General features: G+C 38.6%; 1 protein-coding gene across 5 annotated transcripts in view; it reads right to left on the bottom strand.

Moving 5' to 3' along the window:
• BRMS1L (BRMS1 like transcriptional repressor) overlaps positions 1-13,347 on the bottom strand; it is a 40,394-nt gene extending 27,047 nt beyond the window's left edge. For all 5 annotated transcript variants that reach the window (XR_008556164.1, XM_054716553.1, XM_028135795.2 and 2 more), the window contains exons 1-4: positions 13,051-13,347; positions 8,895-8,985; positions 2,803-2,930; positions 741-820 (exon numbers count right to left, since the gene is read on the bottom strand). Coding sequence is in view for 4 of the 5 variants with exons in the window: in XM_054716553.1 (XP_054572528.1) it covers positions 741-820; positions 2,803-2,930; positions 8,895-8,985; positions 13,051-13,192 (441 nt within the window). In the remaining variant the exon portion in view is untranslated. The remainder of the gene's footprint in view (positions 1-740; positions 821-2,802; positions 2,931-8,894; positions 8,986-13,050) is intronic.
• Between the last annotated feature and the right edge of the window lie 11,181 nt (positions 13,348-24,528).

Below are 24,528 nucleotides of genomic sequence, written 5' to 3'. Positions count from 1 at the left end.
CCGCACTTTGCCCACCTCCACCCAGTCCCCACCCCCACTTCCCTCTGGCCATCACCTCACTATTGTGTCTATGGGCTATGTATATATGTTCTCTGGCTAATCCCTTCACCTTCTTTCATCCAGTCCCCCCACCTCTCTTGCCTCTGACAGCTGTCTGTTCCACGCATCTATGCCTCTGGTTCATCAGTTTATTTCATTAGATTCCACATATAAGTGAGATCATATGGTATTTGTCTTTCTCTAAGTGGCTTATTTCACTTAGCATAATATTCTCCAGGTCCATCCATATTGTTGCAAAAGGTAAGAGTTCTTTCTCTTTTTTATAGTTGCATAATATTCCATTGTGTAAATGTTCCACAGCTTTTTCTTTCCACTCATCTACTGATGGGCACTTGGGCTGTTTCCAGATCTTGGCTATTGTAAATAACACTACAGTATTTTCAGTAATGCTAGATGACATTACCATCAGTAATGCTAGAATCATTACCAAATCTTTTTAAGGTAACAGCTACGAAACTTCTAAAATTATCTCACTTAGTTCTTTTCTCTGGTCCTTCCTTTGTGTCCTATTTCCAATACAGCTTCCAGTACAACTATATTTTTTTTAAAAATTCACACAAGTGATGAACTAAAGTACTATTTAATTTTTTTAACTTATTTTATTTACTTTTTAAACTTCTACACTCAGAAAAGGCTTAAAGAAATGAAATTAGCTTAAAGATTAAGCAAAATAACAGTACCTCACAATGCTGGCGAGAAGCTTGAATTTCACATTCATATTTGTTCTTTACAGATTCTAAGCAGAGCTCTCTATAGATTCCTGCAACCAAACACAATTATTCTGATTATGTTCGCAACAAAGTTTCAATATCACTTTCCTACAGAAATAGTCCTAACTGAATTTTCTAAGATGAATTAAGAAGAAATTGACCAGTGATTCTAACTTATTCCTTAAAATCTAAAACTAAAAGGCTCAGCTAAGGTATATATTAAAGAAGAGTAGAAAACTAAGAGTTTAAGAACTAGGAAGAGCACAGCCAGTGTGGCTCAGTGATTGAACGTCGACTTATGAACCAGGAAGTCATGGTTCGATTCCTGGTCAGGGCTCATGCCTGCATTGCGAGCTCAATCCCCAATAGGGGGCGTGCAGGAGGCAGCCGATCAATGATTCTCTCTCATCAGTGATGTTTCTGTCTCTCCTCTCCCTTCCTCTCTGAAATCAATAAAGATATATATATTTTTAAGAAGAGCTAGAAAGAAACTATACCACAAATTTTAGTTCTTACCCCATTCTTCTAGAGAATACCCCTAGATGTTGGATAGAGAATGATCAAAATGAAAATAAAACTCTTCTCCCATGAAAAACAACCTCTGAGGACTCATAATGGAAGCAGAGTAAATAAGCTCTGGTTTCATTAATCATATACTCAAACAACCGGATACTCTAGCCATCAAAACCATAACATTAAGTACGATGTGTTTTTAGAGTCCAAAGCTTCCAAGAGGATTCGATGTATAAACTGATATAACAAAATCTGTGATGTCTGAATGCTCCTGACCAGGCTGTACCTACAGGATGGATGCTCTAGAGAGTTTAACTCAGAGGTACCAAGGCAACATGGCCACGCAAATATGCCATCACAAAAATGGCAGAGCTCTAGATGGATATACTACACTCCATGCCATAGTTGGCCCTAGAAATGTCTTTCTTGTATAGCAAAAGCAAGGGACAGATATTCAGAACTATGCCATTAGCAACACATTCATACACACTACTCTCCATACAATAAAAAACTAAAGAAAGGCCACAGGGCAGAAAATTGAATAACTGACTCAAGTAATATTTCCTAAATATCCAGTGAATCTCACATAGTTCTTTCAGAATGTCAAAGAAAATTACAGACATGCTTATTTTTAAGGGTGTGCTAAACCATTATGCAGACAGCAAACAAACTGAGTATCATCTACATATTAATATTAAGCACTCAAGAATAAAATTTGGATTAAGATAGGCTTAGTAACTAAAAGAAACTATTATCAATAATGCATTTAGTATAACAAGTACATGAGGATCAATTAGTGTCTGAAAAAAAGACAACAATTAGCCTCTTCATTAATTAAAATTCAGTTTTTAGTTTGACTATGAAAAACCAAGTGCTCTTTAAATGGATATATCCTTGTGATGAGTGCTAGGAGATAATTCTGAGGTAGGATCCCACTCACAAAGAGAAGAGTGAAATTTTAATCATACAAATACTATAGTACATTTTCATTTATTCATAGCCACAAATGAGTTAACAATCCTATCATAATTACCATTAAATTATCTGGTTGAGGGCTAATTCCCTATTCTCTATATCTTGATCAAACACTTTTTAATGTTTTTATAAATAAAAAAAATCCTTATCACTCTTATGGTGAAAACTACTAAGAGTATTTAAATTGAACTTTAATTTATCTAATAGGAAATTAAACTATGATAGTAACAGTATCTCTTAATGAAACTACTAATTGTCTCACTTGCGGAAATATCTTATCAACAACACTGTAACACCGTAAGCAACTTGAGGGCCTTTTTTTTGTTTTGTTTTTGTTTTTTAGATACCCCACAGCAGCAGAGAAAAGCAAGAGGCATTTAATAATAACTGTGGGCTGATTGACAGTGATTGACAGTGAAACACTCTGGTCCACAGTGTAAATATATTTGTGATTCCATTAACAACAAATGCTCACTTGACAAACACCTTTTAAATCTGAAGAGTTCGTATTCTACTATATGAAAAAGATGTTTCACTTTCCTACCTGCTACCTTTGTACGAATTTGCATATTTTCTTGTAAAGTTGCCAGTGGTTCCAAATATTCTGGTGCTTTTCCAGCTATGACTTCTTGTAGTTTTGCATCCACCTGACTTAATCGTTCTTTATAAAGTCTTAACAAAGCAAAAATTAAGATATTAATTTAAAAAGCCCAACAAAGGCTAACAATTTACCATTTCTATATAATACCTCTTCCTAATATTCATATTCTAATGACCTACCAAATGTATTTTTGCCTTGATCTCAAATTAAAAACTCAATTACAAGTATTTGACTTTATGTACTTAGTCATAAAATAAATTTTTGCGATCATTTTTTAGATATATCACTCTTTAATGGTTAATTCACAATACAAAGAAACATAACTGAAATCACTACTTTTTGGCACTCTAGATTATTGGGTTTATTTAATTGCATAACAATAAGTTGAGTCTAACAGAAAGGTCATTTAAGCACTGAGTTTAAAAGAAACACAGAAATCATTTTGAACAACTTGAGACATTACTAGTTGTCAAAAGAAATAATCCCTTGGCTTCTCTCTACCTTTCCTGAAAAAGAGTCAGGAGTAAAATATTTAGCCTGCTTTGTTCTTTTAAAAAAGAACAAAGAGTAAGTAGAGTGCTGAAGGTAAAACCAATAGTACTATAGAAAATAGAAAAACTATAGAACTTGTGATCAGGCATACCCAGGGGCTGCAACTGAAGATGCTTAATAAAGTGAGTTGTCCCATGGATAGGGAATGAAAATGGGATAGGGGATCCCTATTGTCGAATTCGAGTCCACATACAAATATTCTAATTTGCCAGCTACCATACCAATACCTTTAGTTTATCAAAGACAAGTACTAATATGTGAGATAACTCAATATTTATTTTTGGAAATAATTCTGCAGGATAGAACCCTTTTAACAAGAAAATGTTTACATTGTCATTCTTTATGAAAGGCACTTCTAATCCTAGTTTTGCGGCACTTTCAAGATATCCCTAAAAATTTCAAAGCAGACTAATAATTTAAAATCATTCTGTAAATTATTTTTTGCCATTTATTACTTTTATCATAGGTGAAGAATATGTCATAATATGTCACCAGGATGGCATGTAGTAACTTCCAAAAGAAACCACTGATTAAGCTTGTAGGTGTTAGTATAACTAGCAGTTGGCTTTTGAAAACATGGCACCTGGCTTTCATGTAAAATTCTGCTTTTCCTCTTGAAAATAAAAAGCAAGACAAACAATAGAGTCAATATTGTCTATAATTGATCGTTATAATTAGCATAGAGATTTATATAATGAATCTGAAGGGAGAAAGCAAGTTCGTGTGTTAATAAATAAATATTCTTTAAAATAAACCAAAAGGGGAAAAATAATCTGAGTTATCTGCCAAAATAATATATTATCATGTCTGGGTTAAATTTTTCTAAACTCAAAATACAATGATAAGTAAATGTGTAATGTCAGAAAAGTACAACATGATACTTAATACTTTTTGAAATTATAAATACAGCAGATCTTCATATAGCAATTTCATTCAATGTCATTTTGTTATAACACTAATGAAGTACTATAGAAACTTAACTCTTGTTTATATTAATTAGCCTATGGTAAAATTGGTTTTGTTATATGTTATTTTGCTTAAGGTCAAAGAACCTATTGATGATGCTAAGTGAGGATTTACTATACAACTTTAGGCAAAATGATTAAAATGTGATACAAACAATGACTGCATCTAAAAACACCGAACTTATCAATGTATCCTGAATAGATGAACAGCATCTTGAATGAAGAGGTATGTGAATTAACAATATTCAATTAACTACCCTTTTAAAAAATAGATTCCTCAAAATCAGTATAATTTCTACAATCTTAGAATTCAAGTATAAACTCATTTAAGTCAAGGATCATGAGTCCCTCAGCAGCAACAATATCAGTCACAGAGTAGATGCTTAATTAATGTTTGTTGAACAATGAATATTGAAATGAATGGAAATTTGGGTGGTATAAGTTCTTCTATCTTTTTAAGGAGGTGGAAGAACTCACCTTCCACCATTACACAAACTGCAAATGGTGAATTTTCTGCCTTATGAAAGGAGTGCTATTGTGCCCTGTGGTACTAGAACAGGAGAAGCAGGATAATTATATTACTATTCTTACTATCATTACTATTATAGTATTCTTATCATATCAGCTTATTTCCCACCTTTTCTAAAGAGGATTTGAGACCGCTTACAGAGATATACAGGATAAAAATAACAAATAAGGCAAATGGGACAAGACAAAAAAGGAAGTATAAACCAGACACAAAGATTAATTTTTTTCCTATAACATATTCTAGATACCAAGTCTTTGAGAAAGAATCCTATTAAATGGTGGTAATGGGTCTACTTTTAATACTTTCAGAGTTGAATGAAGCTGGTAGGGGTAGCTGTCTGGTGGATATAGTGAGTCATGAGAAAGCAAAAATCAAGGCAACTGCCAGCCCCAAGATGAACAAGATTAGGCTTAAGGACTTACTAGCTGCAAAGTTTTCCTATCTATATATATAAAAGGCTAATATGCTAAGTGTCCATCTGGATAACAATGTCACGTAGCAATGCCCAGCTTCCTCTCCCTAGCAACTAGCCTCCTTGCAGTTTCTTCAGCCCAGGAACAAGACTTGCTTTATAGCCAGGTAGAAACATTTACACTTTAACCAAATTTTTACATGCCTCATCTCATTTGATCTTCACAGAAGTCCTGGAATAGATAAATAGGAGACTCAATGGAATCCTATTTGCTTTTCATTAACCGGAAAACAGATATTTAGAAAACTGAGAAACTTGACCCACTGAAAAGAAGAAAGAAATGGTGGGCCTTGAAAATGACTTCAGGTTTGCTTACTGCACAGAATATAATCAAACACTGCTGCAGTTAAATATTTTACCCTTTGTTCTCCCTGCATGATCTACAATAATAATCTGCTTCGTGTTGATATTTACTGCTGTGTTGCTGACAATTACCTGAAAGAGAAGTTGGGGTGCTTCACTGTGCTGGAAAAAGTTTAGCTAAATCATAAAACAGGTCTAATTAAGCAAGTTTATTCTATATATACTATGTGTACCAGTTAATAATGCGGATTTTTTTCAATCAATAGAGTTACACATATGTTGATATATATGCAATTTGATATGTATGCTATTTTGTTGTATTGACAGCAAGCTTCAAAACTTCATATGTCAAATTTGCTGAAGGTGTTAACATCATAGATATTTTTCGCTTAAAAATGTTGACTTTCGTGCCAAAAAAAGAGCATTTTGGGGAAGTTTTAATCCATTACTTTATTTTGAAGAAAAAGTTATCATATACTTCGGGAAGCTTATGGTGAACATGCTCCATCTCAAGATACTTGTGAACACTGGTTTAAATACTTTAAAAGTGATGGTTTCGATGTGAAAGACAAAGAATGTCCAGGTCAAATGAAAAAGTTTGAAGACCAACAATTACAAGCATTATTGGATGAAGATGCATGTCAAACTCAAAAACAACTTGCAGAAAGATTAAAGGTTGCTCAGCAAACAATTTTGATCATTTACAAGCAATTGAAAAGATTTTAAAGGAAGGAAAATGGGTGCCACATCAACTGAACTAAAGACAAATGGAAAACCGAAAAGTCATCAGTTGCTTCAACGGCATGAAAGAAAGTCTTTCTTGCATTGAATTGTGACTGGCGATAAAAAGTGGATTTATTTTGAGAATCCCAAATGCACAAAATCATGGGTTGATCCAGGTCAACCATCAACATCGACTGCAAGGCCAAATCGCTTCAGAAAGAAGACAATGCTCTGCGTTTGGTGGGATCAGGAAGGTCTGGTGTATTATGAGCTTCTAAAACCACGTGAAACCATTGATACTGATCGCTACTGACAACAAATAATCAATTTGAACCACGTTTGGATTGTGAAACAACCAGAATGTGCCAGAAGACACGGCAAAGTAATTTTGCTTCATGATGATGCTCCATCACACACTTCAAAACCAGTTAAAGATACGTTAAAAGATCTTGCCTGGGAAGTATTAACCCACCCGCTGTATTCACCAGACCTTGCTCCTTCAGATTACCACTTGTTCTGATCAATGGCACATGCACTTTCTGAACAGCACTTCAAAACATATGAAGAAGTGGAAAATTGGGTCTCTGAATGCTTTGCCTCAAAATAAGAAAAGTTCTATTGGGATGGTATCCACAAATTACCTGAAAGATGGGGAAAATGTGTAGCAAACGATAGACAGTACTTTGAATAAAGCTCTTTTGATATTTCTCTTGAAATTATCGTGTTTTCTTTGATTACAAAATCCGCATTACCCGGTACACCTAGTAAAAGGCTAAGTTGTCTCGCACATGCGCAATACATATAAAGCTCTCGCTGGCACCAATCGGCATGTGTGTGTCTCAATCTGTCATTGTCAATCGTGAATTTGGTTGACACTTCTATTATAGAGAAAAGTCGAGTAGCGATATTAAAATATTTCTTCTAATTAATTTCCTTTCAATGTGCACGAATTTGTGCACTGGGCTACTAGTGTAATATATTATACTAGAGCTTTACAGTAATTTTCATTTCTTGAATAACTATGAAATAAACTTTAAAAACCTAACAGGCATATCTTAATTAATTGTATGAGAATTATTCATTCATTGATTACTTGTGCTAAAATAGAAAAATACAAATTTGTTTCCTTTTTACCAGAATGATCAGGGATGAACTCTTCATATTTCCCAAATAATGGATTCTTTGGCGATCTAAACTCATTTTAATTTAATATTAATAATTAAACATTTAGAATAAGAAAATGATACCATGTTTTTTAAAGCCAAAATTTTAAACTTTGGATGATTTTGAATTGCTTATATTAATGTGTTGCACTAGCATGGAATATTATCTACATATTCATCTCTACTACCAATGAAAGTTAAGACCAGAAATTGTGTAAATAGCCAGATTCCTATGATAAACAAATTTGTCCCATTTTAGCCTGTCAATTCCAGATATTTAATGAGTTCATCTCTTCTTTGGGCTTCTCTAGGGAAATGGTTGGGGAAAAAGAAGAAGCAGCAAAATTATGAAGAATTCATATACCAAAGAGTCTTCACACATGGAAGGTATCTATATTCTCATAAATTTCTCTCTTTCATTTACAATGCCTAATACATAGCTATGCCCCATGACGTTGCCAGCAACTTCTAAAGTGAAAGCTCACCTTTAAGAGTTTTTTAAAAATCTGTATCAGCATCTATTTTGTTCTTTTAAATCAGTGTAGCCTATTCTCGTGTTACCAATTTTACCTAAGAGCTTGGCATTATAAAGGGGGGTGGGGTGAATCTAATAAGCACTTACTACACACTAAGCAAATGGCTAAGAATCTTATCCACTGCTCATTCAATAATAAAAAAGCTATCATTATACCGTTTTGATCGGCTGAGAAAGCCTGGATGTGAAGCCTGTGCTCTTTCTACTCCACGACATCTCCTCCAAAGTAACGTGTCTTAGTGAAAGGAATCCGCTGCCACTAGGAGGCAGAAAGCCTGACTTAATTTATCCCTCCCTGATGAACTATGGGCAAATCACTTAACCTCTCTGACCATTAACTTTCTCACAAGCAAAATGGAGATAAGACTATCTTCCAACCTTACAGAGTTACTGCCAGAAGCAAACTCAATACGCATGTAAAATCAAGTATGTACTATCCAATGTTAAGATACAAACAAAAATCACTCTGCCATCTTTGGGAAATACTCTCTCTTACCCTCAAATTTTAAAAATGCTACCTATACCCAATTATTTAACAAAGGAATGAATAAAGCAGATTAGACCCAACATCCACATAGAGACCTTATTACACCCCTCAAAAAACCTGCCTCAAAACCTTCAGTTTAGTTAATGAAGTCTTAAGCAAACAATAACAGAAGGCTCTTTCAGATCAGTCAGTCCCACAACACACAAAGAAGAAAACAGTTCAGGGTGAATAAACTTTCTCCTGTGCTACTATACATGTGACATGGTTGAGATTCAGTGACAATGACCTTCTAAAGCCACTACTTACTGATCCTTGAGATCTGTAAACTGTTTTTCAAGATTGGACATTTCATCTAAACATTCCATTCTTCTTCTTTCACAATCTTCATCATCCATTTCTGTTAATAACAAAAATGAAATTAGGCACACTCCACTCTCCCCCCTGGAGCAAGCCCACACCTTTCCCTTCCCCGTCACATTACCCCACGGGCATGAAACTCCTAAACTCTAAGGGTCCCCATGACACTTGCGGCCAGCGGAGCAATAGGTAGCAGGAGCTCCTAACCCCTGAACCTGTCTCTTAGGCCTCCTTTTCTGACTTCTCATTGAGCCTAAGAAGCCGCACCCAGACTCTCTCCTGTTGCCTCTTCTGTTCTAAGCCCTTCCTTATTTCACTGTCCCTAGTTTTAACAAACACACTCTCAAAAATCAATTATTTAATTTAATTTAATAATATTAGTTTTATGCTCCAAATATATCTAAATGTTAATTCAAATGGTTAAAAAAAGAAAAAAGAACTTTAATATGAAGTTAGATATGCAAGGCCTCTATTAAGCCTTAAGAGAAAAACAAAAACAGCATTTGTCCAAAATAATTTCCACTGTAGGTTTTAACCTACAAAACAGATGGGAGTTAAAACTACAGCCGTCTCTAGGCTTTATTCTTTTCTTATTCATTTTTAAGTCATTTTAAAGAGCTGACATTAAGCTATGACTATAAAGTACATAACCTACTTTTGGTTTGTTTTCCACCAACCCACTATATCTTAAGCACCAAAATGATTACATCCTTTAAAGGTTAATATTGCTCAAAAACACTTTTGGAATTCTTCTAGAACTGCTCATATGGCTGATTTGCCAATCACATGAAAAAGAAAACTAATCTCATTTTGTTAACCACAGGATATCTTCATCTCTTTTTTTATTTTTCTTATTGAAAAATAAGAGAAAGAGAAGAAGGGAGAGAGAGCAACATCGATTTGTTGCTCCACTTATTTTATATTCATTGGTTGATTCTTGTATAAACCCTGACCAGGGATCAAACCAGAAACCTTGGCATATCGGGATGACACTCTAACCAACTGAGCTACCCCATCAGGGTTCATCTACATACTATTCTTATACTCCCATTGTTCCCCCTCCCCAAATTACTGTCAGTCGGTGAGAAAGAGGAAACTGAGGAGAAAAACAAGCAAACCTTTTAAGAAAGACACTTTATTACCAGGTCTGTCCTATATTCCATATTTTCTATTTTTACCTCATATATAATCAACACATCAAAATAACTGAAGTGTAAAATTAGTCTACATCATTTTTAACCTTCGATATTCTTTCATATTAGTTTCAGGTATACAACATAGTGTACAGTATATACTTTACAAAGTGTTCCCCTAATATTTCCAATACCCACCTGGCACCATACATAGTTATTACAATATTACTGAATTAGGTTCCCTATGTCTTACTTTACATCCCCATGATTACTTTGTAACTACCAATTTGTACTTCTCACTCCCTTCACCTTTTTACCCAATTCCCCATACTCCCTCTGGCAACCATCAGTCTGTATAAAATGATCTGCATATTGATATTCATCAAATGAAAGTCAAACTATGAGCAAGAGTTAAAATAGGTACTGTTATTTTCACATAGCAAGGAAGTATATGATTCTTTTTTTTTTTTTTAACTTTCCTAAACCATTTAAATTATGTCTGGCTTCTAATAGCTTACTCCGCAGCTCTTCAAAACTTGGTCCCTCAGGATGACTCACTCCCCAATATCTCTGCATAGTAGAGTTTTTCCTGTAGCCTTAGGACCTGCTCAGTATCAAGGTTTAAGAGGAATAAAACTGTGGAAGTTGAACATGTAAGCCAATAGTAGAAAAGATGTGCTTTTACAAGTAGTAAAACTGCAAATTTTATTTTTACAATTTCTTTGCACTTAAAAAAGTTGACTTACGCCCAGCTGGGTGTGGCTCAGTGGTTGAGCATCGACCCAGAAACCATGAGGTCACCGATTCAATTCCCAGTAGAGGCATATGCATGGGTTGCGGGGCTTGATTCCCATTGGGTGGCATGCAGGAGGCAGCTGATCAATGAATTCTCTCATCATTGATGTTTCTATCTTTCTCTCCCTCTCCCTTGCTCTCTGAAATCAATAAAAAATATATATTTTTTTAAGTTTGACTTATAGCTCAAATTATTATTACATTCCTCACAAATAAAGGGTTTTGTTATTTTCTGGGATAGAATAAAAACCAGTAAGAAGTCACAAGAGTTAACATAAAAATTAGAGAGGGAGAATTTTAAGCAATAGATGTCACTTTGTGAGATCCTAACTCCCATCCAAAAAAGAACATTTGAAAATAAAATGTTTTACAGATCTAGGAAATGTATTCACAAACAGTCTAGATGTTTTTTCTCTGTGTTCCTCATTTTTTAAATATCTCCTACTTTCGTAGCTTGCCAGATGACATCTAAAGTATGCTTCCCATCCCGGGCAGGTTCCAATCCACATTCCCACCTGTCAGTTGGGCACTCTTAAATATACCACCATCACCTCTAGAGCAGTGTGTCTGAACTACTCTATTTTCCATCTTCATCTCAAATCCTTTACTCTTCTGTTCATCCTACAACCAGTTTCTTTGCATTCATCAATCCTGTTTTGTGCTTTTAAAAATATCTTCCTTTTCCTTTCCTAGCTCAAATCTATACCTTCCTTTTCCTTTCCTCGCTCAAATCCTTCTCCCAACCAAATTGGTTTTCTCGTTCTTTTGAATAAACCTTAAGCTCTGGCCTTTATACTTTTTCTTAAATTCCTCCTCCTGAGAAACACCTGACCCTTACCACCCCAATCCAAATTCTACCCATTCTTCATGATAATGAAGGCGCTCCCACCTTCTTCAACTAACCTTTGCTGCTCACCCTATTTTGAAAAGATTGCCTCCACCTCTGAATTCCTACAGCATTGTTTATCAGCATTCATTTGGCAATTTAATCAAGTGGTGACTTATGGCAGCTCTCGAGATCAGGTCATAACTATTTATTTACAGCTCACACTAAGTTGTGCCCACAATGAAGTCACTCATAAATACTTATTTGGGATGGTTGATTTGTTTATTGAAATTACACACTTCCATAGGGGTTTGCTTTGAAAGGGAACCCTAAAGAATGTCAGTGCTGTAACACAATGTCATCAACTTGTCATCAATCCTTGCTTTACGTGGCCAAAATCAGGCTAAGAAAAAAAAAAAAAGTCTCGTCCTCATCATATGGATAGAAGGAAAAGAATTCAGGCATCACAAATTCCATTTAAGTTTTTAATTCCTAAAAGTTTGCAAAATTAATTTGTAGTGTTAATCTGCTCCATCCCCACCTCACCCCCCCCCCCCCCCCACACACACACACAACCCCAAAAACAAAAACACCACTCAAAACAGCCCCAAGTTAGAAAAGGTTGCAGGGAAGAAAAGATTTGGAGAATTTCAAAGCTGCCAGAAATCAGCCCAATTTATTCGCATGATTCCCAATCACCCCTTGAGGTTGGGCTCTTCTCAGTCTTGAAAACTTCAGAGATGCTGCAAACAGGACAACTCCCAAGTCTCTCTCACAACACAGACACACACACGCCTCCCCTCTCCAAGCCCCCCGCAGGAGCCCTGACTGATGTCAAGCGAGGAATGACAGGTTGACGTGAACTCTGAGGTTAAATTCTAAACCATCCAAGATCCGGTACAAACTAAGCTCAGCCCCGACCATCCACCCATGTGGAGAAGGCTCGCAGAGATGAAAAATAAGGAAAGAGGTCTGCGGTTTGGAGAGAGGAGCTATTTCCAGAGTCTCCCGGACAAGCTGCGGGGCATTCCCGGCTACGGTGAGTGGACAGCCTGGGGGCACTGCCCGGGGTCCTAAGGGCCGCGAGCAGGACGGCGCTGCGTCCCGGCTGGGCAAGCTCAGGCCCGCGTCCCGCCCCGCCCCGCCCCGCCCCGCCGACCGGGACCCGCCCGGAGCCAGGCAGCGCCCGGAGACCGCCCGGGGGCTGCGGAGGGCCGGGAGCCAGTCTCCGCCCCTTCCCTCTCTCTCCCCGCCCCGCTCGCCCGGCAGGACGCAGCTGCCCGGCGTGCGGGGAGCGGCCTGTCGCCAGCCCGGCGCGCGGACTCGGTCCCAGCCCCGCCGGGTTGCACACCTGAGCTATCCCCATCCTCGGAGACCGACGAGCTCTCCGTGTCCTCGTCCTCGGAGCTGCTCCCCTCGTTTTCGGCGTAGTCCACCTCCATCTCATCATGATGGTTGGTCTCCTTCTTATCCCCGCGGGAGTGGACCGGCATTTTCCAGCCGCGCCGTCGCTTCCCACTCCCGGTGCCCAGCCCGGCCACCGCTTCTTCACTGGAGGGCGCGCCGAACGCCCCGACCCACCCAGCGGCCGAGCTAGCTCGGAACCTCTGGGCTCCTCCCCGCCTCCAGCCGGAGCCTCACAACCTAACCCCGAGGCTCCGCACTGGGAGCTCTGCCATTGGTGGAGGCAGGCCTCACAGCCGAGGGGCGGGGCTGGCCCTGCTCAGGTGCGGTTGGTTGCCCGTAATTACAGCGCGGCCCTGCAGGTTCTGCTGGGAGTTGTAGTCCTCGCAGCTCAGACCTGCGGGGGCTGCTGACTGCCAAGCTTCAACAGCCCTCGCCACTTCTTCCCTCTGGACTTCAAGTCCCACAAGGCACGAAAGCTGACAGTCTCGACCGCAGTTTATAAACTAAACAGAAACAGATTGTGCGGATTTAGTCTGTATTTATTGTTTTCCCGCCAAGTGGTTGTCTGAGCTCCCTAGCTATCGAAGATGTTACTGTCAGATGTGAAAAGGTATTTTCCAAGTGTTTTTCCTCCTCCTTGAGCCTGGGGGAACTGGAAAAACGTCTCTACTACCTAAGCACCTTTATTACCACTGATAAACTATTAAGTGTTGAATTAGTAACTGCAGACGATAACTTACACTTTCTGTGTTGCACAAAAATCTTGACATTGTTCTTGAAGCTTTCGCAATCAATAATATAGAAGGAAGTTTTATCTGGGCAATTCATCTAGTATCCTTTACATTTATACCAATACAGCCCAAAGATGCCACTGCCACTAGTCTTGATTTAACTTTAGTTTTCAATGAAAAATACTTAATTGACTTAGTGAAATGTTGTTTCCTCAATGAGAAAGATGATACACAAGGAGGAGTCAATAAAGATCACAATCATAATAACTAAAATTAGTTGACACTTTTACTCTGTATCAGGTATCCATGGTTTATACTGAATTTAATTCTTAATTTAATAGCTGGGAGGTAGGTGCTATTATTATCCCTATTTTACAAATGAGGAAACTTCATTTGCAGACAAATCTAAATTGTATTTTATAAAGAGAGAGCTTCTTCTTAAAGTGCCAATTTGCTATTGAAAGACATTTCATAGAATATTGTGGATTCTACAGTATTTCATTCTCAAGCATGAGGTTCAAAGACATTTTATGGAGGATGGTGAGGGTATCCAGCGATAATTGCATTAAAGTTAGATTTAGATTTAGTGACAGAAAACATTTTAAGGGCTATCCATCTCCTACAGGGTAAAATGCAAACTAAGGCTTTTATTATCTAGTGTCAGTCTACTTCTCCTCTTCTTACTATGTTCTTCATAACTGAACCCCTCAGTTGCTAAACACACAAACTTTCCCATTTCAATATCTTTGCACATCTTATTCTCTCTGCAAGCCTCTTTTACTCTTTTTCTTTCTCAAAGCCGCTTTCTGGACAACATACATCACCAGCAGCACCTCTGCCATACAGCACACACTCATGTTCTTTCAGGCTACTTCTGTACTTTGCAACGTTGTAATTGTTTCTGTCACACTGTATTGTGTAATGTTTAGCGGATACAATTTCAAAGGAATGCAGTGGTCAGGCAGGTGAAGTTAAAAGATGGAAACGGAAGCCTGGCCAGGTGGTTCTGTTGGTTGGAGTGTAGTCCTGGGCACCAAAAAGCACCCCTTCCTTTCTCTCTAAAAACCAATAAAAACATATCCTCGGGTGAGGATTAAAAGAAATAAAATTTTTAAAAAGAAGTACATCTTTAAAAAGGTGGAAACTGGAAGAGTGTGAGCACATGCACATACATTATATGAGTAGTGCGGACTAAAGGGAGCAACTGCTTGTAGCTCCAGCCTGTTGTTACTACCTCAGAATTCTGGCTTACTAGGAGATGTCACACCTGCCAATTTTCAAGAGAAACTGGAAATTTAGATATTATGTGAAATATCCAAATTTGTAAACATTATCTCAACTGTGGATTTTGTTTTGGTTTGGTTTCTTAAACTCCAGACCAAAGAATAACAGCTGTGGGTAAAATCCCAACCTCTGTTAATGGCTGTTATATCAGCAGCTAGCAGAGTGTGTGCAAAACAGTAACAATAGCTTAGATTTCTGGTCACTCTTTATAGCATTGTTATGTGCTTTAAGTACATCAATTCAGTTAATCCTCATAACTACTCTTTGAAGTAGATATGATTATGCCTTCCATTTTGCAGATAAGGAAACTGAGGCACAGGGTAGTTAGATTACTTGGCCAAGGTCATACAGCTAATAAGTAGATTTAGGCTTGAACTTGGGTAGTTTAACCCAGAGCCTGCACTTAACGGCAACACAGAGTACATCTTTAGGTGTTTTTTATGTTGCTGCTTTTCAAAGAAATACAGAAGGAAATTGAATGTGAGGCATTCTGGTTCTGCTAGTAACCAGCCAATTAAATTTGGCAAACCACCTCATCTCTGGTCAGTTGTAAAATGAGAATGTTGCATTATATTATCTTTAACTTTTCTTACAGCTCTAAAATTCTTGCCATCATTATATTTGTGTGTAAGGCAGCCAGACAGTAGGGGATAATGCAATTAGAGTTGTATGACAGTGTTTTACTTAAAGGAAGTTTCGAATTTTTCGGGTATACCCAGGAGAGGATTGCTGGGTTGGATGATGACTCTATTCTTAATTTTTTGAGGAACCCCCAGACTGCTTTCTATAGTGGTTGTACCAGTCTGCAGTCCCACCAGCAGTAAATGAGGGTTCTTTTTAAAAAATATATTTTTATTTTTAAAAGATATATTTTTATTAATTTCAGAGAGGAAGGAATGGAACCATGACCTGACTGGTTCATAGGTTGATGCTCAACCACTGAGCCACATCAGCCAGGCTGAGGGTTCCCTTTATTCCATAACCTCTCCAACACTTATTGCTTGTCTTGTTGATAATGGCCATTCTAACAGGTGTGAGGTGGTATTTTATTGCAGTCTTGATTTCCATTTCCCTAATTGCTTGTGAGGTTGTATTTGCAAAGATATATGCACCCCTATATTCATTGTAGCATTATTCACGGTGGCCAAGGCATGGAAACAACCAAAGTGTTTTATCGAGGACTGGATAAAGATGTGCTACATATAAACAATGTAATATTACTCAGCCATAAGTAAGGATGAAATAGCACCATTTGAAACAACATGGATGGACCTTGAGAACATTATGCTAAGTGAAATAAGTTAATCAGAAAAAACTAAGAACGATATGATTTCACTCATTTATGGGATATAAATTCTGAAACTCATGAACACAAATAGCAGTGTGGTGGTTGCCAGAGGGAAGGGGGTGGGGTGCAAAGGGGAGCCTAATACATGGTGACCTGAGAAGATTTGACTTTGGGTGGTGGGCACAGGGTGCAATATACAGAACTTGTAACATAGAAACCCTTACCTGAAACCTATATGTTCATGTTGACCAATGTCACCCCAATTTTTTTTAAAAGGAGAGTTTCTCTCCCATCTCCCCAAACAGATTTTAGAAAAGATGTGTAGGGAATATAAGCAGAATCATAAGGAAAAACATAAGGCTGGAAAAGAACATACCCCTAATGTCACTTCCCCTTATTTTTTAAAATTTTAGCTCCAATGATCTGTCTATCATAATTCTTGGTCCTTTCACTCCAATGGCCTATCATAATTCTTGGTCCTTTTAGTATTCTTGTAGATAATCCTATGCCACTCTATTCCCTACTGGGTTTGCTCTGGTACAAAGTAGATATAAAATAATTTGGACTTTTTCCTTTAAGTTTCCCTCCCAAATCTTCCTTGGGGTAACTTTTTTCTAATTCTCTTTATTAAATATTTTAATATTATATAATAATTTAACACATAAAAAGTACTCAGAATATTATATATCTAACACAGTACCCACCTTTAAACTTTGTCAAGTCTTAGCATTTTACTACATTGGCTCCAGATCCCTCCTCAATCCCAATTCTTTACAGAGTAACCTGAGAAGACTTTGGTGTTTTTGATTGCCATGCATGTGTGCATACTATTGCTGTATGTTTGTGTGCATAAGTAATATGTAGGGTTGCTTCAACATGTTTTAAAAGGCTCATATTTTTAAAGTGTTCTCATACATATTATGCTACAACTACCTTTTTCCTTAACAATGTTTTTGAGATTTATCCATTGTGATAAATCCAGTTATTTCAACATGCTCTAAGGTATTCCATTGAGTACAGATATTCCATTTAATGAATATTAAAAATTTGACTCATTAACCTGTTAATAAATTTATATTGTTTCCTTTTTTAATTATTAAAAATAGTTGCCTCACGAATATTATTGTATGTATCTTTTGGGGCATATGTGTGAAGATTGGTCTTCTCTAGGCCAGTGATCTCCAAAGTGGAACATATGTAATCCAGGGAGTATATCTGGTGCAGGAAGAAAATATTAAAACTTCCATTTATATAACTTTTAATTTCATATTTGTTGGGAATAAAGTAGATATAGGGAAGCAGCTCGAAGTCCATGTTTTACTCTCACTCATACTCATTATATTCCTTGGGCTCCATTGTTTTTTAATTAGCAAATTTTGTCTCTGAGGGAAGAAACTTAAAATCCAATCACCACCACTAGGTGGAGCTGAGACATCAGCTGTAAAATCAACAAATCTTGTCATTTCTGACTGAGTCAGTACTGTAGCTGGAAAAACAAAAGTCAGAAGACCTTAGAGGCTGCAACTAATAACTAGTACTCAAAATCATGGTAAACATTTTAACTACTCAAACTAAAGGAACTTTAGGGACTTACATAACGACTAATGAGACCAATTTATAACTATGTCAATTACATAAGATATGACTTCAATTTTTTAAGGATGAAACAACCTAATGGTAATTAAAATAGCCTGTTCACTGGTACAGGGCCCATCCTTGCATTAACTACCTAACGTGCAGAAATTAGTTATTTTAACTATAAATTTTATAACATTTGTTACAATAGTTATGTTATTATTATTATTCCACTATCACATGGTTCAAATTATTATACGCTTTTCTGTAGTCATTATCTAATGCTTTTAAGTAGAGAAATTTCCTTTTCTCTAATATTGTTCTCAAGGTTAAATACTGTGTATGCAGTTTGATTTTTAATCCATATGGTTCCTCTTCAGATAATTTTTCTGTACAGTTAGTAGAGTGGGTATCTTTTGTTTTGGCCTCCCCAGTTTCTATCCCCTTTGTGAAGTAATAGCTTCCTGACTTTTCTTTGGAGAAACCCCTCTGCTCCATTCAGCTTATTGGTTCAGGTGACTAATGAGAATATTATCTTTTCCTGGCTCAGGGATGGACATGTGGACCAATCTAGACCACGGTGGGCATTGCCAGACTTTTACTGGTGCTATTAGGAAGTTCTCATCTTTTGAAATTAAAAGTCCTATGAAGTCTGTGAGCTTCAGTTTGCTAGGGCATTTCTCCATCCACATGCTAGTGGAGGTAAGAGGAGCCAACATAGAGGAAAAGCAAAGCTGAAACAGAAAGATTCTGATGACATTTTTTAAGCTCTTGGCTCCATACAGGCTGTGCCCCCAAAATTGCATACACACAATGTCTGTAGATTCTATTACATTTTGAAAATGAAATGTATTTTGATAAACACTTTATAATTATTCCAAGTGTATAGTTCTGGCCAATTGCTCAGTGGTTAGAGAGTCAGCCCTCGGACTGAGGGTCTCACGTTTGATTCCAGTCAAGGGCATGTACTTTGGTTGCAAGCTCCATCCCTGGCCAGTCTGGGCACATGTGTCAACCAGCCAATGTATCTCACATCAATGTTTCTCTCTCTCCCTTCCACTCTCTCTAAAAATCAATGGAAAAATATTCCCAAGTGAGGATTAACAAAAACAAAATACGGAGACAAATAAACAGATCACAAATGAAAGAAGTGGAGGAAAGCAAACTACTGGATATAGAGTTCAAAACCACAGTTATAAGGTTACTCAAGAATCTTCTAGAAACCTCTGAGAAATTTAGTGAGACCCTCAAGGATATGAAAAAGGACCAATTAGAAATTAAGCATACATTGACTGAAATAAAGAATAATATACAGAAATCCAACAGCAGACTAGAGGATCCCAAGAATCAAGTCAAAGATTTGAAATATGAAGAAGCAAAGAACACCCAACTGGAAAAGAAAAAAGAATCCAAAAATATGAAGATAGTGCAAGGAGCCTCTGGGACAACTTCAAGCGTACCAACATCCAAATTATAGGGGTGCCAGAAGAAGAGAGAGAGCAAGATATTGAAAACCTATTTGAAGAAATAATGACAGAAAACTTCCCCTACCTGGTGAAAAAAATAGACTTACAAGTCCAGGAAGCGCAGAGAACCCCAAACAAAAGGATTCCAAAGAGGACCACACCAAGACACATCATAATTAAAATGCCAAGAGCGCCGAAACCGGTTTGGCTCAGTGGATAGAGCGTCGGCCTGCGGACTGAAGGGTCCCGGGTTCGATTCCGGTCAAGGGCATGTACAGTGGTTGCGGGCGCATCCCCAGTGGGGGGTGTGCAGGAGGCAGCTGATCGATGTTTCTCTCTCATCGATGTTTCTAACTCTCTATCCCTCTCTCTTCCTCTCTGTAAAAAATCAATAAAATATATTTAAAAATAAAAAATAAATAAAAAAAAAATAAAATGCCAAGAGCAAAAGACAAAGAGAGAATATTAAAAGCAGCAAGAGAAAAACAGTTACCTACAAGGGAGTAGCCATACGACTGTCAGCTGATTTCTCAACAGAAACTATGCAGGCCAGACGGGAGTGGCAAGAAATATTCAAAGTGATGAATAGCAAGAACCTACAACCAAGATTACTCTACCCAGCAAAGCTATTGTTTAGAATTGAAGGTCAGATAAAGAGTTTCACAGATAAGAAAAGTGCGCTTTATCTCTGCAAAAAAAAAAACAACAAAAAAAACACAAACAAAAAAAAACAAAAACAAAAAACAAACAAACAAACAAAAAAAAAGAGTTTCACAGATAAGAAAAAGCTAAAGGAATTTATCACTGCCAAACCAGTATTATATGAAATGCTGAAGGGTATTCTTTAAGAAGAGGAAGAAGAAGAAAAAGGTAAAGATAAAAAATTATGAACAACAAAGTGACAACAAATACATATCTATCAACAAGTGAATCTAAAAGTCAAGTGAATAAAAAATCTGACGAATAGAATAAACTGGTGAATAGAATAGAACCAGGGGCATAGAAAGGGAGTGGACTGACAATTCTTGGGGGGGGAAGAGGTTTGGGGGTGTGGGAAGAGAATGGACAAAAATCTTACACCTATGGACAAGGACAGTGTGTGGGGGGGTAATGGCGGGGGGGGGGAGCCAGGTGGAGAGGAGCTATGGGGGTAAAAAGAGAAACAACTGTAATAATCTTACCTTATAATAGACAAATATGCAAATTGACCGCACCTTCGCTACGCCCAAGCCACGCCCACCAACCAATCACGCCCATCAACCACGCCCACCAGGAAACCGTTGCAGGGTCGCTGGGGTGCAGCGGAGCCCAAGGCCCGGAAAGCCGCCTTGGGCGCCAGCCGGGTGCCTGCTCCCATCGCAGGAGCGAGCCGACCTGGGGGTTCGGCTCGCTCCTGCGATCAAGTCGCAGGGACCTGGCTGGGGTGCGGCGGAGCCCAAGGCCCGGAAAGCCACCCGGGGCTTTCCGGGCCTTGGGCGCCAGCCGGGTGCCTGCTCCGATCTCAGGGACCCGGCTGGGGTGCGGCGGAGCCCAAGGCCCGGAAAGCCACCCGGGGCTTTCCGGGCCTTGGGCGCCAGCCGGGTGCCTGCGATCGGGTTGCAGGGACGCTGGGTGCAGCCGACCCCAAGGCCACCGCCCAGGGCCAAGCCGGGACCCTGAAAGAAGGTAGAAGGCGGTGGCCACAGCCAAGGCCTGGGTCCCCGGTGCCGGCAGAAAACTGGTGCAGGCAGCCAGGTGAATGAAGGTCTATTGCACGAATCTTCGTGCAAATGGGCTACTAGTCTGAATAATAAAGATTTATTTAAAAAACACACACACACACACAGGCTAAAAGTAAAGGGATGGAAAAAGATTATTTAATGAAAATGAAAACAAGCAAAAAAGAGCTGAAGTCGCAATACTTATACCGGACAAAATAGACTTTAAAACAAAGGCTATAACAAGAGACAGAGAAGGATCCAGAAATATTTCACTTCTGGGTATTTATCTGATGAAACCCAAAACACTAAATCAAAGACATATGCACCATTATTTACAGTAGCCAAGATATAGAAGCAACCTAAGTGTCCATCAACACTTAGGTTGAATGAATAAAAAAGTAGTGCATATATACAATAGAATATGACTCAACTATAGAAAAGAATGAAATCTTGCATCTGTGACTATATGGATGAAAATACTGGGCATTATGCTGAGTAAAATATGTCAGACAGAAAAAGAAAAATGCCAGATGATTTCACTTTTATGTGGAAACTATAAAACAATATAAACGAACAAGCAGAACAAAAACAGACTCATAAATACAGAGAACATTTTGACAGTTGCCAGATGGGAGGGGGTTGAGAGGATGAGTGAAAAAGGTAAAAGGATTAAGAATTACAAATTGATATTATAGAACAGTTTTGGGGATGTAAGGTTCAGCATAGGGAATATAGGGAATAGCATTGGAATGGCTATGTACGGTGTCAGATGGTTACGAGATTTATCAGGGTTATTGCTTCATAAATTACATAGATATCTAATCACTATGTTGCACACCTGAAACTAAAATAACATTATATGTCAACTGTAATGGAAAAATTAAAAATTTATTTAAAAAAAAGAAACGGACAAATTTGAAATGGGAGGCACAATCAACAAAATTTAGTAATGGATTAAGTTAGGGGCATGAGAGAGAGGATATCGGATATAGTTTACTTATTTCCCTTCTCTTTGAATATAATTCATATTCTTATGCTAATATCAGTAGCCTTTGCTTCAACAACTCTCCCTAAAAACAGTATTTCACTTAAGAAGTTTTACACTCATTATATACTAGAGGCCCAGTGCACGAAATCGTGCACCTTGAAAGGAACTGTGGGCCTCGAGGCTGCGGTGAGCACAGGGGCGGGTCTCGGCCCATCCTCCACCCCCAATCCTGGCCCCTCTTGCCATGGCCCCTGGTCCCCTGTCTGCCAGCAGCCCCGCTCCCACCTTCGCGGCTCCCACACACTGACAGAACTGGCCCCGCTCGCACCTGCTGACAGCACGGAGCGACTGGGGCCAGCACCAGCAGCAGGTGTGAGTGGGACCGGTGCCGGCAGTGGGTGTGAGAGGTGGCTGCTGGCTCTGATCACCCCTCAGGAGCAGGGGGAGGTGGAGAAGCCGTGAGGGGCAATTGGGGCTGGCAGCCGCCACTCACACCTACTGACAGCACGGAGCGATTGGGGCTGGCACCAGCAATGGATGCGAGCGGCGGCTCTGGCGCCAGCTGTGGGTGCGAATGGGGCTGGAGCTGGCAGGGGCTTTTATATACTAGATTTTATTAGCTTAAATCTATATATATAGATTTTATTAGCCTAAAAAATCCACTTTGCTTCACCTTTCCAACTCTCTCTTCCTGCCACCTAGCCCCTGTCAAACACTGATTTTTACTGTTGCTATAGTATTGCCTTTTCCAGAATGTCATATCATTAGAATCATACAGAATGTGGTTTTTTCAGACTGATTTATTTCATTTAGTAATATGCATTTAAGATTTATCCCTGTGTTTTCATGGCTTAATTTCTTTTTTTTTTTTATTTATTTTTATTGTTGAGAGTATTAGAGCTATCTCCCATTTTCCCCCCTTTGCCCACGTCCACCCAGCTCCCACCCCACCCCAGGCTGGCATTACATTATAGCCTATGTCCATGGGCTATGCATATATGCATATAAGTTCTTTGATTAATCTCTTCCTGCCCCCATCCCTTCTGTCTGAGATCTGTAAGTCTGTTCCCTGCTTCCATGTCTCTGGACTTACTTTGTCCGTCAGTTTATTTTGTTCATTAGATTCCACAAATAAGTGAGATCATGTGATATTTGTCTTTCTCTGACTGGCTTACTTCATTTAGCATGAAAATCTGCAGACCCATCCATTCCATGCTGTTGCAAAGGGTAAGAGATCCTTTTTTTTTTTTTTTTTTTTTTACATTTGCATAGCATTCCACTGTGTAAATGTACTAGAGCTTTTTTATCCACTCACCTACTGATGGGCACTTGAGCAGTTTCCAGATCTTAGCTATCCTACCATATTTTCTGGCGTATAAGACGACTGGGCATATAAGATTTTTCTGGGTTAAAAAGTCGTCTTATACGCCGGAAAATACGGTATATACATATTATATATATATGGTATATATACCAGAAAAGCAGAGTTACCGTATTTTCTGGCATATAAGATGACTTTTTAACCCAGGAAAATCTTATACGCTGGAAAATACGGTATATAGTAAAAGGCTAATATACAAATCGACTGAATGGCGGAACGACCAGTCTCTATGATGAGCACTGACCACCAGGCGGCAGATGCTCAACGTAGGAGCTGCCTTCTGGTGGTCAGTGTGCTCCCACAGGGGAAGTACCACTCAGCCAAAAGCCAGGCTCACGGCTGTGTGGTGAGCAAAGTGGCGGTGGTGGGAGCCTCTCCCACCTCTGTGGCAGTGCTAAGGATGTCCGACTGCCAGGACTAAGCCGTCAGTTAGACATCCCCTGAGGGTTCCCAGACTGCAAGAGGGCGCAGGATAGGCTGAGGGAACCCCCCCCCAAGTGCACGAATTTCATGCACCAGGCCTCTAGTTGTAATGCTGCTATGAACATAGGGGTGCATATATTCTTTCTGATCAGTGTTTTGGCAGTTCTATTTTTTTGTGTGTGTGAATAAACTTGATACTCTTTTTCACAGTGGCAGTGCCAGTCTGCATTCCCACCAGCAGTATACTGGGGTTCCCTTTTCCCCACATCCTCACCAGCACTTGTTGTTTGTTGCTTGAATGATAGTTGCCATTCTGGTAGGTGTGAGGTCACATCTCATTGTAGTTTTAAATTGCATCTCTGATGATTAACATTCAGCATTTTATCATATATCTCTTATCCATCTGTATGTCCTCTTTGGAGAAGTGTCTATTCAGGTCCTTTGCCCATATTTTAATTGGATTGTTTGCCTTCATTTTGTTGAATTGTATGAGTTCTTTATATATTTTGGAAATTAACCCCTTATCAGATGTATCAGTGGTGAATAAGTTCTCCCATACAGTGGATTCCCTTTTCATTTTATTTAT

Source organism: Eptesicus fuscus, chromosome 5, assembly GCF_027574615.1.
Source record: "Eptesicus fuscus isolate TK198812 chromosome 5, DD_ASM_mEF_20220401, whole genome shotgun sequence".
Taxonomy (NCBI): Eukaryota; Metazoa; Chordata; class Mammalia; order Chiroptera; family Vespertilionidae; genus Eptesicus; species Eptesicus fuscus.
This window is presented reverse-complemented; position numbering and strand designations above follow the sequence as displayed.